Below are 15,470 nucleotides of genomic sequence, written 5' to 3'. Positions count from 1 at the left end.
CAGTAATGATGTCGACAATGATACAATGCTTCGGTAATTAACTGTCACATCGAAGCCGATGAATATTAACAGAATTATGAATCACGGCGCTTTACACAATAGCAACGTATTGGCAAGAAGAAAACCCCCTTTTCACACTTGAAGGAATGCTGTTGAGGACTAGGTAGTAGGCCCGGCGCGTAAGGAGGAAACTTGCTCCTCTGCAAAGCTAGATGTTCAAGAGATGGCAAGTTCCAGTAAAACCTGTCTCTCTGATACATGAGAGCGGACTATGACTATTCAAAAGAGTTTCGGGATGATGAGCCAACCTTGCTTGGGCAGGTCGTTTTGGCGAGCCTTGCGAGTTCGGTCTTGGTGAAACCCGAGACATGCAGTTTCGCAAAAGATGCCGTGATAACTCTGCCAGTCACTTCTTTTGACATGAGCAACTATTTGCCAATTGAGGCGAAATGAGGAAAGATGCCGGTGGCTGGGGCATCATCTTGCATCATGATGTAATAGGGTCGTAGTTGCGAAAGCGATTAGACTCGGTTCGCTCTCATGTCTTGGAAGTCTTGGTTAAAAGACAAGCCAAGACGGGAGGATGTTGCGAGAGGATGAACTATGACCCCGAAAATGCAGCAAAGCAGCGCGCGCGCACGCGTGAAGATCGCGGGGGGTGTCCAGCATGTATGTACAGATACGCGTACATATATGCCTTGATTGCGATCTGACAGGATGGTGGTGGGGGTGTGTGGCCATGGCCAGTCGTGCGATGAGAGATGAGAGATGTGAGCAATGTGACTGTCAGTTTTGCAAAGTGCTTTTTGTCTACTACAAGAGCAAGGGCCCAGGCCTTGTTTTTCGTTTGTCTTTGTATCGAATAACTGCCAGAGAGGCCTGTAGATTTAAACTCGCGGTGCATTTTATCGCATAGTGATCTTGCAACAAGCATGCAACAGTTGATACAGGTTGCGCGTGGCTGATTACAAACTAGAGCACTTTGTTGTTGTCTTCTCTCTCTTCCTCTCTTCCTCTCTTCCTCTCTTCCTCTGCTTTTTTTGCTTTTTTTTCTTCGGGCGTAGTGGCGAGCGCAGTGGCAAGTAGCTTGAGTCCTCGCCGATCAGTTGTTTCTTTGTTCCGTCTCTTTGGGAATCCCCCCTCCCCCTTCTCAAGAATCATTCTACATGCCATACCGGGTGAGCCGGAAGAGAGAGAGACAGAGAGAAAGAGACCTGTCACTCATTGACAAAACGGAAACGTGTTTCAACTCCACAGCAAGACACGTCTTTGCGCCGTTTTTTTTTTTTTTTTTTTTTTTTGTTCTGCTTCTGCAGAAAGAGAGAAGTGAGGAGAGAGTGGCAAGAGTGTGGAAATGGTTGCACCAAGGCAAAAAAGCGACGGCGCGTGTGCGGAGATGGGCGCAAGACATTCCCCAGTTTATGGCTGAGCCAAACCACCACAACTGAAAAAGAGGTGGTGGCCTTGTCCTGCTGAAAGAGAAAGAAAAAAGAACGGCAGCGAGGACGGCATGTAAATAAGGGCAAGGATGTGGTGCCGCCGCCAAAGTGGAAAGGAAAAAAAAGTGGCGGCTGTAATTTGGAAAAAGGACGAAACTCTGCTTATGCAGACGGGGAATTTCTTGGCTTTTGCAAGTGGGTGTTTTTATTTTATTTTATTTTATTTTATTTTTGTTCTTCCCGGGGGAGAGGCCAGCAGAGGCCAGCTGAAAAGAACCAGACTGAAATATGACAGGTTGTAAAAGATGTGTTTTCCCTTTTTTTCCTTTTTCCTTCTGTTGATGTTGCTTTACCCCCGGCGGCATCCTGGCACCGCGGGACGGGCAAAGGCACAGCAAAAGTTTACAGGGCAACTAGTCTTTATCTGGACCGATCTTGCAAGTTTCTTTGCAACAAGTTGTCTTTTTTTTCCCATCATGGAATCACAACCCCCCCCCCCCCCGTTCAACGGTCTTGGCTTGCCTGCGGGTTGTTGCGTGATGCATGATGTACTAACTATACTGAGCAGTCAACTCCGTAAACGGGGTCAACCTCGCTTTTTTTCATCCAGTCTCTTGCAAGTTTTGAAAATAGGCCCGCCCGTCTCTCTGCCTTGTTGTTGTTATGCTTTGTGTTCGACGCCGTTGGACAACCTTTTTCGCCGAATACTCTTTCTTTTCTGACAGGGGCAAATGAGCGAGGCTCTTTCAAAAGTGCGAACTCATCCGAAATCAAGTAGTTTGCTACACATCTACAGGCGTTCCCGGTCGTTCCGGCGGGCTGCCCCGTCTTGGCGAAAGGTGGTGTAAGTGGAAAGGGCACACTGTAGATTGCGCACAACTGGAGAGTGCGAGATGTCTTTGCAAATCCCGTAAACACGTACGGGAATCAAATTATACATCCTATGGACCCAATTGTAGTGGTCTCGACCATGCTGGAGGAGACATAACCATTCTGTCGTGGGTCTTGTTCGCATGTCCGCGTCGAATTGGTTCCAAAGGAGACAAAACTTGACGGCACCAGATTATTCAGCACTGTGCTTGACAGAGGCCCCGGCCGCGGAAATAAGCCGGGGGGGGGGGGGGTTCTGGCTTCTTGCGAATATAGTTGTGTGCGTATTATCCGAGTTTGTATCCGAAAATAGTCCCGCTTCAACGTACGAGCATTGGAGTGAAGAGTGTTGGCTGATGACGGTGATTGTGTGCGGCTCGGAGCCCTGCCGCCCCCCACGGTATTGTACGATGGCTGTCGATCACCATATAATCCGAAATTGCTAAACATACTGATACTGCCGGTCGGTATTGCCGTAGGGTGTGGGCGGCGAAGGCGATGAGTTTGGCTTTCTTGGGAATGAAATGATGCCAACTATCGTGGTTGTAGGGTAAGTGAATTGGAGCCGACAACTACCGAGACGTGGTAGAGGAGGTTTGTGAAGCCACGGTCTTGATTACTCACTGGTAGTTTGATTGATACCAGTTATTGTTTGAGCCAACAGACAACGTCGAGCGTCGTCTTTGTTGAACGATCGGGCATCACACTGACAATCTGACACGAGGTTTTTGTATATGAAGAGGTAAACTTTCGACATGGCCACTACTTAGCCTTTGAACCAAATGATTTGAGATTAAAATTTCGAATTTCGTCCAGGAGCCTTGAAAAGATATCTGGCGTCACGTGCAAGAGTCTCTTCACACCTCTCCAATACAGTATTGATGATCAGGGTACTGTGCACTCTGCTTGTACAAACTCGTGCCTGCAAGACAAATCTCGGCGTATAATAGCCAGGCCGCACAATAAAGATCGATTTTAGTATGTGATTCTGGTCTTCCAAGGGTTTTCCTACATGTTTTCTGGCATAGGTCTGCCATGCGCGTTTGGTACCATCATGCGATAGTACGTCCGCCTGTTGGCACAGGAAAGTACTAGATGAAGAGCTATTCGGCGTTGACCTGGCCATCTCGTCCACTCAATACCAACTGCAAATCTTGATAGAGTATTTAAGTCGTCGCGTTTGTGACGGGGCGGGCCGCAAGAAGTTTCGCGAGACTGTGCTCATCTCATAGCTTACTACTTGATCTCCAATCGAAGACTGAGAGAAAAGAAAAAAAAAAGGAAGAAAGAGCGAGTAATTCGAGGCTCTGCCATCTTGATTCGTCTTCTTGTATAGCCAAGTTGATCACCCAAGTTTGTCCTTGCCGACCAACACACGGGGCGCCACTGACGAACAGAAAAAGGTGAGCAAAAGCAAAAGGCCACGAGGCATCATCTTGCCGCATTAATGTAACGAAGAGAACCATACGTATGATGGTCAAGTTCTGGGCCACTCTTTATTACTTTGAATTGTGAAATCTGTCACCCGCTCAAGGCCGTCGGTCGAATTGCGATGCCCTAAGCGCGCTGCAGATACCATGTAGACCCTTGCAGCTGCTCGGATCCTGAGCTTTCGGCTACTCTTAATAGCTTGACAATCTTTCCGTAATCATCATTGGTAGGAATAAGCGCGCTGCAAAAAGAATAGTTCTATTTACGAGGCGGGCTGTCCAACCCGCCATGCTGTCCAGTTCGCTATGCACCCGTGTTAGCAGTATATATATTACTGCAGACTGCTCAGAGCCACAAGGAAGCCCCGTAAACTGAATTTTGTCCTCGGAAATGGAATGTTTTGTGATTCAGAAGCAAGCCACAATCACATTTTATCCAAACCCTCAGCGCTCGTGACCGCCTTGGACGACCACACTGGACATTTCATCCCCGGCGTAGCACTACACAGGCTCTGCCTGGGTTGTTGCCTTTGGTGCGTCGTCGTTGCTTGCATCGTTCTTCTTGGCTTGTGCCTCTGTCGTCAACTCTTTTCTCAGCCACCTCCACGCCATCACCAGCGCGTAGCAGCAGAGCCACCACTCAGACCTCGTATTGGAGCGAGGGTGGAGGACTTTCAACTCGTTTCCTCTGTTTTTCCAACTCTTGCTGTCGTCATCCTGCATATTTTTGATGATCCTGCTCCTTGCCCAGTCGTAGACCGAGATGACGAGAGCCAGAATGCTTCCGGCATTCAGGGCGATCAGTAGCGTGATCGAGGCAACGGCCACAGAAACCTTGATGAAAGGCATCTTCACGCTGGCAGAACTGACATTTGGGATGGCCCAGAGTGCCTAGTTGAGGGGGAGGGGGGGGAAGAGGATGGGATTGTCAGCGGCTCTGCCAAGAAAATAAAAGAAAAAAGAGGTGTCCGAGGCATTGCAAAACCTGAGACGATGCAGAGGGGATGCACTACCTACCGCGCAATATGCCAAAGGCAAGTAAAAGATGCTCACGTATGTGAGAAGCATGACATTCTGTGAGAGCCTGGTAGAGATTCTCGTCTCGGATATGGATGCCCAAGCAAATTCCTTTACACGTTCTTCATTGAGCTTCGCTCGGCAGACAAGAGAGTCCATCAGTAGTACTCACGATTTGCAGCACATCACGCACATTTTGCTCCAGCTTCTCAATCTCATCACCGATATTCTTCTCCCATTCTACCTCCAGCAGAGACTTTATCTTGGTCGTGTGACGATTGTCGATTGAATCATAGACTGTTAGAAAGGCGCGCGCGTCCGCGAGTTGCTTCTCTAGTTCGACTCGGTAAAAAGCAAACGTCTTTGCGAGATTTGCGAGCCGGCTCATCAGCTCTGGCCTCCTGCCCTCGGATATTAATTGTTCATCACGCTATATTAAAGAAAAGCAAAGGTTTCAAGTGTTAGCTGTAGTTTGCTGTGAGGGTTGGTTTCACGTTTACTCACAATAGCGGCCAGTTGAAGCCTGGCCTGGCGGCAGCCAAATGTCCATGCCTCTGCCACCTTGCGCATGAACTGTATTTCAAACTCGCTATTGTGTGGCCAGCCGTCGGGGAACGAGCTCAGGTAGAAGTGGGGCTTGTTCGAATATCGGCTGCATCTCCAGGCCATCTTGACTTCACTCTGCCGCTGCATGTCACGGTTGTACTGAGAGGCGGCATCCTCGACAGGCAAGGCAAAGGTTATAGACACGATCTTTGTCCGTTCCGCATCAGAATCGCAGATAGATAGCTTCAGTGTACTGGTCTCCCAGAGATGTGTGAATGTGGCACAGCGATGGAGCATTTTCTCATAAATATCATCCCATGAGGCTCCTTTACCAGGTATACTGTAGTAGATATGTTAGCAACAGTATATGAAGAGCGTTAGCGAAGATGACATGCATCATGGCTCTTAAGCGATGAATCCTTAGACGGTCCTTCGGCCTCTGCAGAAGGTACAGATCGAAGAACTCTGCCGTACCGAAATCCGCAGCTTTAGCACGGTCTGCGGGAATGGTAGCAACCATGTTCGTGGTCAAGATCAAGGACCCCTCGTCCGCGTTTGGTGTGAGTAGAGCTCTCCATTCGTCTGCCGTTATGCCCTCAATCGACGCGTGCTCGTGTATCAAGAAACAAATACTCTGTAGGCGCTTCTTTTGCACTGCCGACTGAAGGGCGGTGACACCAGCGTCGGTCTTGGTATTCACATTATACCCCGCGTTGAGCAGAGACTTTGCCAGTGTGAGGTAACTGTTTTCAGATTTGCTCCATGTTTCTGTTGCCGGCGGAATCACTTCGCTGTATTGATCCTCGAAAGTCGGTGTCAGTGAAACCAACAGATGCAGCGAGATGTTGTCGCGGGGTATCAAAAGATCAACTATGCGCTTGTGCTTGGCATCCATTGCAGAAATCAGAGCTGTGAGCCCTGTCAGATCTTGCTTCATTGGGTTCACCTGTGCCTGCCCGAGCAGCCACCTCACAATCTCCAAGTGCCCCTTGCTGGCGGCTTCGATTAGTGGCGTACTCCCAAACATATCAGGGTAGTCCAGTGTATGAGGTGCCGCGCGGGCAAGTAGCTCAACCGCTTCTTTGTGGCCATTGCTGGCAGCGAGATAGAGGGGCGTCTCTCGATCCATGTCTTCCCAGGCCGGGTCGACCGAGGCGTCACCAAGAAGGACCTCGACCACGGCCACTTTACCATTTTCGGCGGCTACAGATAACGGCGATCTCCCAAGATCGTCTGCCGAGTTTCTGTCCGTCTTGGTATGCTCGAGGAGTATTGTGACTATTTCCGGGTACCCCCCCTTCGCGGCGAGCCACAGAGCTGTCGTGCCATCGCAGTTTTTGACGTCAACACCAGCGAGTCTTTTTTGCAACAAGTTCACGACCTCGATATGGCCTTGTTGTGCAGCCCGATGAAGTGGCGTCATCTTGATTAATCCTTCTTCGTTGTCTCTTTCCGGGTTGGCACCACACCCAAGCAGGTACTCGGCCACATCACAGTGGTTGTACTCGCAGGCAATCGAGAATGCTGTCCGTGAGCCCAGATCGCTAGTAGACGTCTTGTGTACGTCAAAATGCTCCTTCTCTTTCTCTGCAAAATCTTTGACAGCCGCAAGGTCGCCGGCTTTTGCGGCAAAAAATATGTCTCGATGACTCTCAGCCTTGTCGTCGCGGCCTCGAGGCTCTTGTATGGGCTCTGTAGCCATGCCGGGGAATCAAAGCGGGTTAGAGGGTAATCGTTTGTTGACGATGAATCGGGTTACTTTTGGAGGGCCCCCAAGCGATTTTTATTGCTTTTTGTGTTCCTTTTCTTTGCTCACTTGCCAGTGCAATTGTGCAAGTGAAGGGACCTGTACGCGGGCAAGCGGGGGATTCATCCTTCAGGCGGTGGCTGAAGCTGATGCAGGTCTCACCCGACCGCGAGCACCTCTGCAGTCTGATTGGGCAGGGGGAGCCGACGATCTTACTTATATGTAGTAAAGAAGTTAAGCTGCAGTACTTCGCCGCTTCAAGTTTCATAAATTTTCGGCTTCCGGGCGTAGCAAGTTGGACCAGTGGTCTGGTCTGAGTTGCCCCATGCTCTAACAACGGGCCTGCATACCTACAGCCAGTTGGTGCTGCTTCGGAGAGCAAATAGCCAGTGAAGATGGGATTTCTCATTGAACTCCTTCCATGAGCACTCCGTAGGGCACGACCAACGATGCCAGTTATTGTCCACTTCTTTGATTAAGTTGGTCGGCATCGCTAGCCGCTCACGCTAAGCTACAGGTGCTGCAAGTAGCTGTTGACATTATCTAATTTTTTGCCCAAGGAAATGATATGTATTCCAGGTCAAGCACAAATACATCCAATTCGCGAATGGCCGGGGCGATTCGCACACGTCCATGACTGTGGGCTTCTATGGGAGCTTGGGCACATTGCCGCAGAACTGGCACTGCGCATCTGGTGCTATTCTGAAAATAAGTGGTGAGAGATGCAGTACCTGGCAGATGAAATTTGAGCTTGAAGAATGTCCAAGCCTTGAATGCACAAAAGCTATCTAGATAGTGAGGCAACCGGCTGATTTTTAAACTTCTGCAAAGGGTCGCGAGCCTCGATCAAAATGACGTCTCTCTTGGTTACGAAGTTATCCATCTAGCGAAATGTGGGATCAAAGTGGCAGGACGTCTTCTTGCAGATGAGGTTCAAGTATGGCTGCGTTAGTATCCGTGGCATCCATGCTACGGGCTTCCCTTCTGTGCTGCCACACCAACAAATGGCTTGACATCGCAAACCGCGGCAACTAGTATTACCATCACCGCAAAAACACACCTATGCCATTGCGCCAAAAAACCAGTTATCACGTAGAGCTGCCCAGAACATAATTTTTCTGTGTCTGATGGTGGCATTTGTGTCATTCCCGACCATGCGGCATGGCTCTTGACAAGTTTCACCGGTGAGTTTCCAGGTGAGCTTCGGCAGGCAAAAACAGCACAGGTTTTCCCCCGTCTACCTAGTGAGCCAGAAAGTTTGGAACTAACGATCCCACTCAGTCGAGATTGACTGTGCTCGGCTGTGGATTTGGATATGCTTACTACGTCAAGGTGTAAGTGATGCGTACACATGCAATCCGAGTCTCATTTTCTCGCTGCCATGCACTTTGCTGTGTGGGGAAATTGTGTAGTAATTGATTCGAGAGGAACGAGGTATGTGTATGCGAGAAAGTTCTACTGACCGTGACAACAGCTGCGCATCTTCTTTCAATCCGTACCGTTATTGGCTACGATACTGATCTATTCTGGGAATGGGGAACCCCAGTTCCTGGCTGAGCGCTAATAAGGACCCCCGTGTAAGCCACAAAAGAAAAACCGGCAAACGTCGCCGAAGAGAAATTGAGACCATCTCGAGAGTCGCTCCTAGTTACTTCTTAGCGTGTGGGGTAACGTGAAAGACGGGACAGTTTGGACGACTGACTATTACTCGCCAGCCCAGGACAATCACATGGCTCTTGCGTGGATCATGTCGAGCAATCGTGTTCAAAAAGTTGGCACTGAACGGTCAAAGTTGCCGCAATATCTAGCGTCGAGTACGAGTACAAGAGGTTAAAAAAGTGAAAGCAATAGTTACTTAGAAGGGCCCAGTAGAAGAGAGATACGAGCTTGGCCGCCAAGGCTCCTTTTGTTTTCTTCAATAATTATCAGTAGGGAGCAAAGATGTTAGCCCAGTTTCTTTTCATCCGTTCGTATTTTTACAGTGGCGTTACCCACGACGAGAGCCGGTCGCCGGGCCTCGGTAAACTACGGCGCGATTCATTGAATCGTCCTTTTTTTCTTTTGGCCTGCTCATGTGAGATCGGGAAGATTGACCCCAGCATGAATGACCCCCCGTGCAAGGAGCTTCCACCGATGAGGCCCGCCAGGTCCAGGTCCACGGAGCTCGCTCTCTCCAGAAGAAGGCGGGACAACTCATTCCACCGCTCAGGTGCAACGACAAAGGCCCCTTACGTCTGAAGTGGGAGGTAACATCTATTGCGGGTCGCCGTTAATAAACCTACTGTTACAGAGGCGTTTTTTTATGTTCCTTGCCCAGGTTGGTTAGCGGAAGATGCCCGCCCTGGCCTGATGGTGGACTAAACGGAGCGCATCGGCGGGGAGTTGGGCCTGGACCCGCGAGCTTACTGCCGCCTTATCGCTGGGTTGCTTCTTGAAAGGCAATATACATTACTCGAATGTGGCTTGGCGCAATGTCACAATCCATTGCAGGACATGGAGGTGTCGCTGGCGACCCTTGCAGCCATGCCGCGAATGTCCACTCATATATCATGGCAAACTCGGTCGAATTTCTTTTTGTGCCTTGCGCTGTTCATGCCTGTGGCACCGTGTTGTTCTCTTTGAAAACCCCCCGCCAATCGATCTGAAGCATCATGATAGAACCAATCCCGGAAAAGGCCAGCGTCAAGGTCGACAGCGTCGACCCGGTCGACGACGCGGCCAACAATGCCGAAAACGGCGCGGCCGACAAAAAGGTCAAGCTCGTGCAGGGCTCGGAGCGGTGGGCGCAGGCCTCGGACGCGGCGCCGCCGTCGGCATTGTCGCGCAACATGCTCCTGCTGTACCTCATGTGCGTGGTGCCGTTCCTGTGCGGCAGCATGTCGGGCTACGACAGCTCCATCATGGGCAGCTTCCTGGTGGAGGACTCGTTCCAGAAGCTGTTCAACGTGAAGCCGGTAGGCGTCGCGGCGGGGACCATCACCGCCGTGTACCAGATCGCGGGCATCGTCGCGATCCCGTTCATCAGCCTGTGCACCGACCGGCCGGGCCGCCGGTTCGGCATCTTCCTCGGGTGCCTGCTGTCGGTGGCCGGGGCGGCGATCCAGGGCACGTCGGCGGCGTCGGGCTCGCTCGGGCAGTTCCTGACGGGCCGCTTCCTGCTGGGGTTCGGCGCCGTCATCGCGCAGGCGGCGTCGACGACGTACACGGTGGAGATTGCGCACCCGGCGTACCGCGGCATGCTGACGGGCGGGCAGAACAGCATGCTCAACTTTGGCGGCCTGCTCGCGGCCGCCGTGTCGCTGGCGACGGTCAGCATGCCCGGCAACAGCAACTGGACGATCCCGACGTGGACGCAAATCATCTGCCCGGGGGCGGCGTGCGCGCTGGCGTACTGGCTGCCCGAGTCGCCGCGCTGGCTGTACACGCACGGCAAGCGCGACGAGGCCGTCGCCTTCATGGCCAAGTACCACGGCAACGGCGACGCCGAGAACCCGTGGGTGCGGCTGCAGCTCGTCGAGTTCGAGGAGCAGCTGGCGATGGAGAGCCGCGAGAAGTGGTACGACTACCGGGCGCTGTTCGCGACGCGCGCGCGGCGGTACCGCCTGGGCAACAGCCTGCTCATCGGCTGTTGGGGCGCGCTCTCCAACGGCGGCATCTCGTACTTTATCGGGGCCTTCTTCAACAGCGCCGGCATCACGGACCCGACGCGCGTGCTGACGCTCAACGTGTGGCAGAACTTCATGAGCACCATGGCGTCCTTCATCGGCTCGCCGCTCAGCGACTCGCTCGGGCGGCGGCGGCTGCTGCTGCCGACGCTCGCGGGCATGGGCCTGTCGTGGGCGGCCATGGCGGTGGGCACGTCCTTCGTGGCGGCCGACGAGGGCAACGTGGCGGCGGCCAAGGCCGGCATCGCCTTCTACTTCATCTTCTCCTTCATCTACTGCATCGGCATCACGCCGCTGCAGGGCGTCTACGCCGTCGAGGTGTTTGCGTACGAGCAGCGCGCCAAGGGCATCGCGTTCCAGAACCTGGGCGTCAACGTGGCGGGCCTGATCAACCAGTTCGCGACGCCGGTGGCGCTGGAGAAGATTGGGTACAGGACGTACATCATCTTCAGCATCTGGAACTTTGTGGAGCTGGTGATTTCGTACTTTTACAACGTCGAGACCAAGGGGTTCACGCTGGAGGAGCTGGATGACATCTTTGAGAGCCCGAACCCGCGAAAGGCGTCGACGCAGAAGCGGCGAGTTGTGACCATGGCGGAGCACTAGGGGAGAGATGGACATGTATAGCTGCCATGGTAACTATGAGATATTTACTGCCAAGGGCGGTCTTATTAGTGCTGATGGTGAATGTGTGGGTGACTGCAGTAGTCCAAGTTGGCTCGATACTGACGAACCCCGACGAGTAGCTCATTGTCTAGTTATAGTTGGATATTAGCAGGCGAGAAGCAAGATTATATAGCTCCGTATACTCAACCCCAATCGTGTAAGTGGACTTGTAGCAGTCTGCCCAAGGAGGAGGGGCAGCCTCTGCACCAAAACAGTCCAGTTATTACTGCGAATGTGGCACAGAAAAATTCAGAAAAAAATGGACCAAAGTAAGTGACAATTCCCATTAAATCTTTCGTAAATACGCAGGCGCTTTCATGGGCCAGTTTATCGCTCAGGCATGACCATGGCCTCATTGGCCCATAACTTTCGACTGACAGGGCGCGAGCTACTTAATCGATAAAAACCCGTTTGTACTTGCCATAAAAAATATATCCGTGCCGACGGCCCACCTCAGCTCGATCCCCCCCTCCGGCCATTTAACTTGAGTCACTTTCCCTCAGCGCCGCTTCCCTTTCGCATCTCCCATTCGGTAAGCAGTTTCGAGGGAATTCAAACTCACCGCAGCCATGGCATCTCGATTGGCTTTGTCTAGGCACTCGGCCGCCGCCCTGCGCTCCTTGACACGCCCTGCGGCGCCCCGTCTCGCCCGCGCCTATGCCACCGCCGGTGTCGGCGATAGCTCGAACCTGTCGGCCTCGACTGAATCCAAGATCAAAGTACGTCCTTTTTTTGTTGAGCCTCGCTTCGCTCGAAATGCAGAGCATAAACCAATATCAATTCTTCCGGCATGGATGTATTGATTTGTTGGTACTTCATCTTGGTCTACGGCTGACAGTCGCAGCGCGATGCAGAACTCCCCAATCCCGATCCCGCCGCCGACTCTCCCAGCGCTGCGCTCGTTGCCGACCATGCACCTTACATGGTGGCCACGTACGCCCGTCCGCCCCCCGTTTTCGTCAAGGGCGCGGGGTCATGGCTGTGGGACGTGGATAACCGCAAGTACCTTGACTTCACCGCCGGCATCGCCGTTACCGCGCTCGGCCACTGCGATCCCGAGTTTACCGAGCTCCTGACCCAGCAGGCTCAGACGCTGATCCACGCCTCGAACCTTTACTACAACCCATGGACTGGCGCGCTGTCGAAGCTGCTCGTGGAGAAGACCAGGGAGTCGGGCGGCATGCACGACGTCGCCAAGGTCTTTGTGTGCAACTCTGGGTCCGAGGCCAACGAGGCCGCGCTCAAGTTTGCACGCAAGGTCGGCAAGGTCATTGATCCGTCGGGCGCCAAGACAGAGGTGGTCTCGTTCAACAATGCCTTTCACGGACGCACCATGGGCGCGCTGTCGGCCACCCACAACCCCAAGTACCAGCAACCGTTTGCGCCCATGGTGCCCGGCTTTAAGCAGGGCACCTACAATGATGTGGCGGGCATCGACGCGCTGGTCACGGACAAGACGTGCGCCGTGATCGTCGAGCCCATCCAGGGTGAAGGCGGCGTGCAGACAGCCAGCCAGGACTTTTTGGTGGCGCTCGCCAAGAGAGCCCGACAAGTCGGCGCCGTGCTCATCTACGACGAGATTCAGTGCGGCCTCGGCCGGACGGGCCAACTCTGGGCTCACGGTCACCTCCCCAAGGAAGCCCACCCCGACATCCTGTCTACCGCCAAGGCCCTTGGCAATGGTTTTCCCGTTGGCGCCGTCCTCGTCAATGATGGCGTCGCGGAAAAGATTGCCGTTGGCGACCACGGCACCACCTTTGGCGGCAACCCGCTGGCGTGCCGCCTCGCCCACTACATGGTGACCAAGCTGTCCGATCCGGCCCTGCAGGCCGACGTCCGCGCCAAGTCGGAGCTCTTCCGGGCAGGCCTCGCCAAGATCCGGGAGCGGTTCCCGGACCTGGTCAAGGAGGTGCGCGGCAAGGGCCTGATCCTGGGTCTGCAGATGACGGAGGACCCGGCGCCCGTGATCAAGGCGGCGCGAGAGAGGGGCTTGCTGGTCATTACGGCCGGCACTAACACGCTGCGCTTTGTGCCGAGCCTAAAGATTTCCGAGGAGGAGATTGGCATTGGTCTGGGTATTCTGGAAGCGGCCATTGCTGCGACGAGGAAGTAAGTGCGAAAAGACGGAAGCGATCCAAGATAGGAATAGACACGGCGTTATGCATTTTTGCTACTGCATTTTTGCACATTTTCTTGGTATATATGAATAATATTTTATTTTCATTGTACATTGTTATTGTATATCTCACAGATCATTATACTACGTGTGCATATTTTTTTTTTAGCAGACGGCGTGCGTCTTGCCAGTCTTGCCTTGGAGGGAGTGCTCCTCGTCCTTGTACTCGTGGGCAGTGTGGCTGTGCTTCTTCTTGCCGTGCGACGAGACGTGCTCGAGGACGTACTTTTTGGCGCGCTCCAGCGACTCCTTGTCCGAGGTGGCGAGCATGCCGAGGCAGAGCTTGACGTCGGAGATGAGGTCGTCGGCGCGGCTGCGCGAAAAGTCCTCGCGGCAGACGACGCGCAGCATCTTGAGGCCGTCCGTCTTGGGGGCCATGGTGTAGGCGGGGACGATCCAGCCGCGGGCGCGCAGGTGGGCGGCGAGCGCGAACTCGTCGTAGACGCGGTCCTCGATGGCGCCCTTCTCGTCGGCGCCCTCGGCGAAGCGGAAGGCGACGAGGGGCAGGCCCTCGCCCGACTTCTCCGACATGATGACGAAGCCAAGCTCCTCGAGGCGGGCCGAGAGGTGGTCGGCGGTGCGGACGAGGTTGCTCATGATGGCGCGGTAGCCGTGCTTGCCGAGGCGGATGAGCTGGTAGTACTGGCCAATGACCTGGGACGCGCCCTTGGAGAAGTTGAGCGTGAAGGAGGACTGCTCGGCGCCGAGGTAGTTGATGTTGAAGATGAGATCCTTGGGAAGGTGCTCGCAGGAGCGCCACACGGCCCAGCCGACACCGGGGTGGACGAGGCCGTACTGATGAGGGTTAGATGATTGCAAGAGCAAAGTGCATGCGAGGTGGAGGGGAGATGTACCTTGTGGCCAGAGACATTGATGGAGACCACCTTGGGCAGGCGGAAATCCCACTCGAGGTCCGGGACGACAAAGGGCGCGACGAAGCCGCCCGACGCGGCGTCGACGTGGATGGGGCAGTCAATGCCGCGGGCGACGAGCAGGTCGTTGATGGCCTTTGTGTCCTCGTAGTGGCCGGTGTAGGTGGTGCCGAGGATGGAGACGATGCCGATTGTGTTTTCGTCGACGAGCCCGACGGCCGTCTCGGGGTCGATGACGAAGCGGTCGCGGGTGCAGTCGACGTAGCGCTCGTCAATCTCAAAGTAGCGGGCCGCCTTTTCCCAGCAGACCTGGACGGCCGACGACATGATGATGTTGGGCCGGTCGGCGGGCTTGCCCGCGGCCTGGCGGGCGTGCTTCCAGCGGCGCTTCATGGCGAGCACGGCGAGCATGATGGCCTCGGAGGAGCCCACGGTCGAGGTGCCGATGGCGTCGTCGGCCGGCGCGTGGAAGAGGTTGGCAATCATGTTGACGCACCGGTTCTGGATGTCGGCCGTGTAGGGGTACTCTTCGTAGTCGATGAAGTTGGTGGGAAAGGCGTCCGCCATGAGCTTGAGAGCTTCTTCCTCCTATGGTTCGCAAACGAGGTCAGTCAGAGGTTGGGAGCCCCATCCCATGTAAAAAGGGAGCTCACCATGTAAGTCGAGACAAAAGAGGCAAGGCTGGATTGGAAGTTGCGAGGTTAGCAAGCTCTACAAGATATGCGTCAAGCTTTTTTGAATCGAGAGTGAAAAAAAAAACAAACTTGAGCTTGGGGTTGCCGTCGAGGCTCAGCTGGTCCTTGATCATCTGGTAGGCCACCTCCTTGGGCATCTCGCCCTCGGGCATGTGGTTCTTGGGCAGGTCCTCGCGGGCGAAGCGCGAGCCGTACACGGACGTGGTGAAGTCGTCATTGTACTCTGCGAGGTGAAGCTGCGAGGCCTTGTGGTGGAGGTCGGCCGGAGCGGCGGCGGCGGCGGCGGCCTTGGGATCGGCCTTGGGGTCCGACGAGAGGCCGGTCTGGACACGGGTGAGATGGACCAT

At 54.0% G+C, this 15,470-nt stretch overlaps 4 protein-coding genes across 4 annotated transcripts; 2 read left to right on the top strand and 2 right to left on the bottom strand.

Annotated features, from left to right (window-relative positions):
• Positions 1–4,240: 4,240 nt before the first annotated feature.
• V2A60_008601 (ankyrin repeat domain-containing protein) lies at positions 4,241–7,004 on the bottom strand (the record flags this gene model as incomplete). Its single annotated transcript, XM_083259873.1, has 4 exons — positions 4,241–4,630; positions 4,929–5,186; positions 5,261–5,642; positions 5,755–7,004. 4 exons carry the CDS (start codon positions 7,002–7,004, stop codon positions 4,241–4,243), a joined length of 2,280 nt encoding a protein of 759 aa, XP_083115999.1.
• A 2,696-nt stretch (positions 7,005–9,700) lies between these two features.
• On the top strand, positions 9,701–11,320 carry V2A60_008600 (uncharacterized protein; the record flags this gene model as incomplete). Its single annotated transcript, XM_083259872.1, has 1 exon — positions 9,701–11,320. One exon carries the CDS (start codon positions 9,701–9,703, stop codon positions 11,318–11,320), a length of 1,620 nt encoding a protein of 539 aa, XP_083115998.1.
• A 629-nt stretch (positions 11,321–11,949) lies between these two features.
• Positions 11,950–13,493, top strand: V2A60_008599 (acetylornithine transaminase; the record flags this gene model as incomplete). Its single annotated transcript, XM_083259871.1, has 2 exons — positions 11,950–12,099; positions 12,225–13,493. The coding sequence occupies 2 exons, from the start codon at positions 11,950–11,952 to the stop codon at positions 13,491–13,493; spliced, it is 1,419 nt and encodes a 472-aa protein (XP_083115997.1).
• A 168-nt stretch (positions 13,494–13,661) lies between these two features.
• Positions 13,662–15,470, bottom strand: V2A60_008598 (glutamate decarboxylase; the record flags this gene model as incomplete). The annotated part of the gene is made up of 4 exons (XM_083259870.1): positions 13,662–14,351; positions 14,411–15,016; positions 15,082–15,109; positions 15,193–15,470. The coding sequence occupies 4 exons, from the start codon at positions 15,468–15,470 to the stop codon at positions 13,662–13,664; spliced, it is 1,602 nt and encodes a 533-aa protein (XP_083115996.1).

Source organism: Cordyceps javanica, chromosome 6, assembly GCF_051103115.1.
Source record: "Cordyceps javanica chromosome 6, complete sequence".
Taxonomy (NCBI): Eukaryota; Fungi; Ascomycota; class Sordariomycetes; order Hypocreales; family Cordycipitaceae; genus Cordyceps; species Cordyceps javanica.
This window is presented reverse-complemented; position numbering and strand designations above follow the sequence as displayed.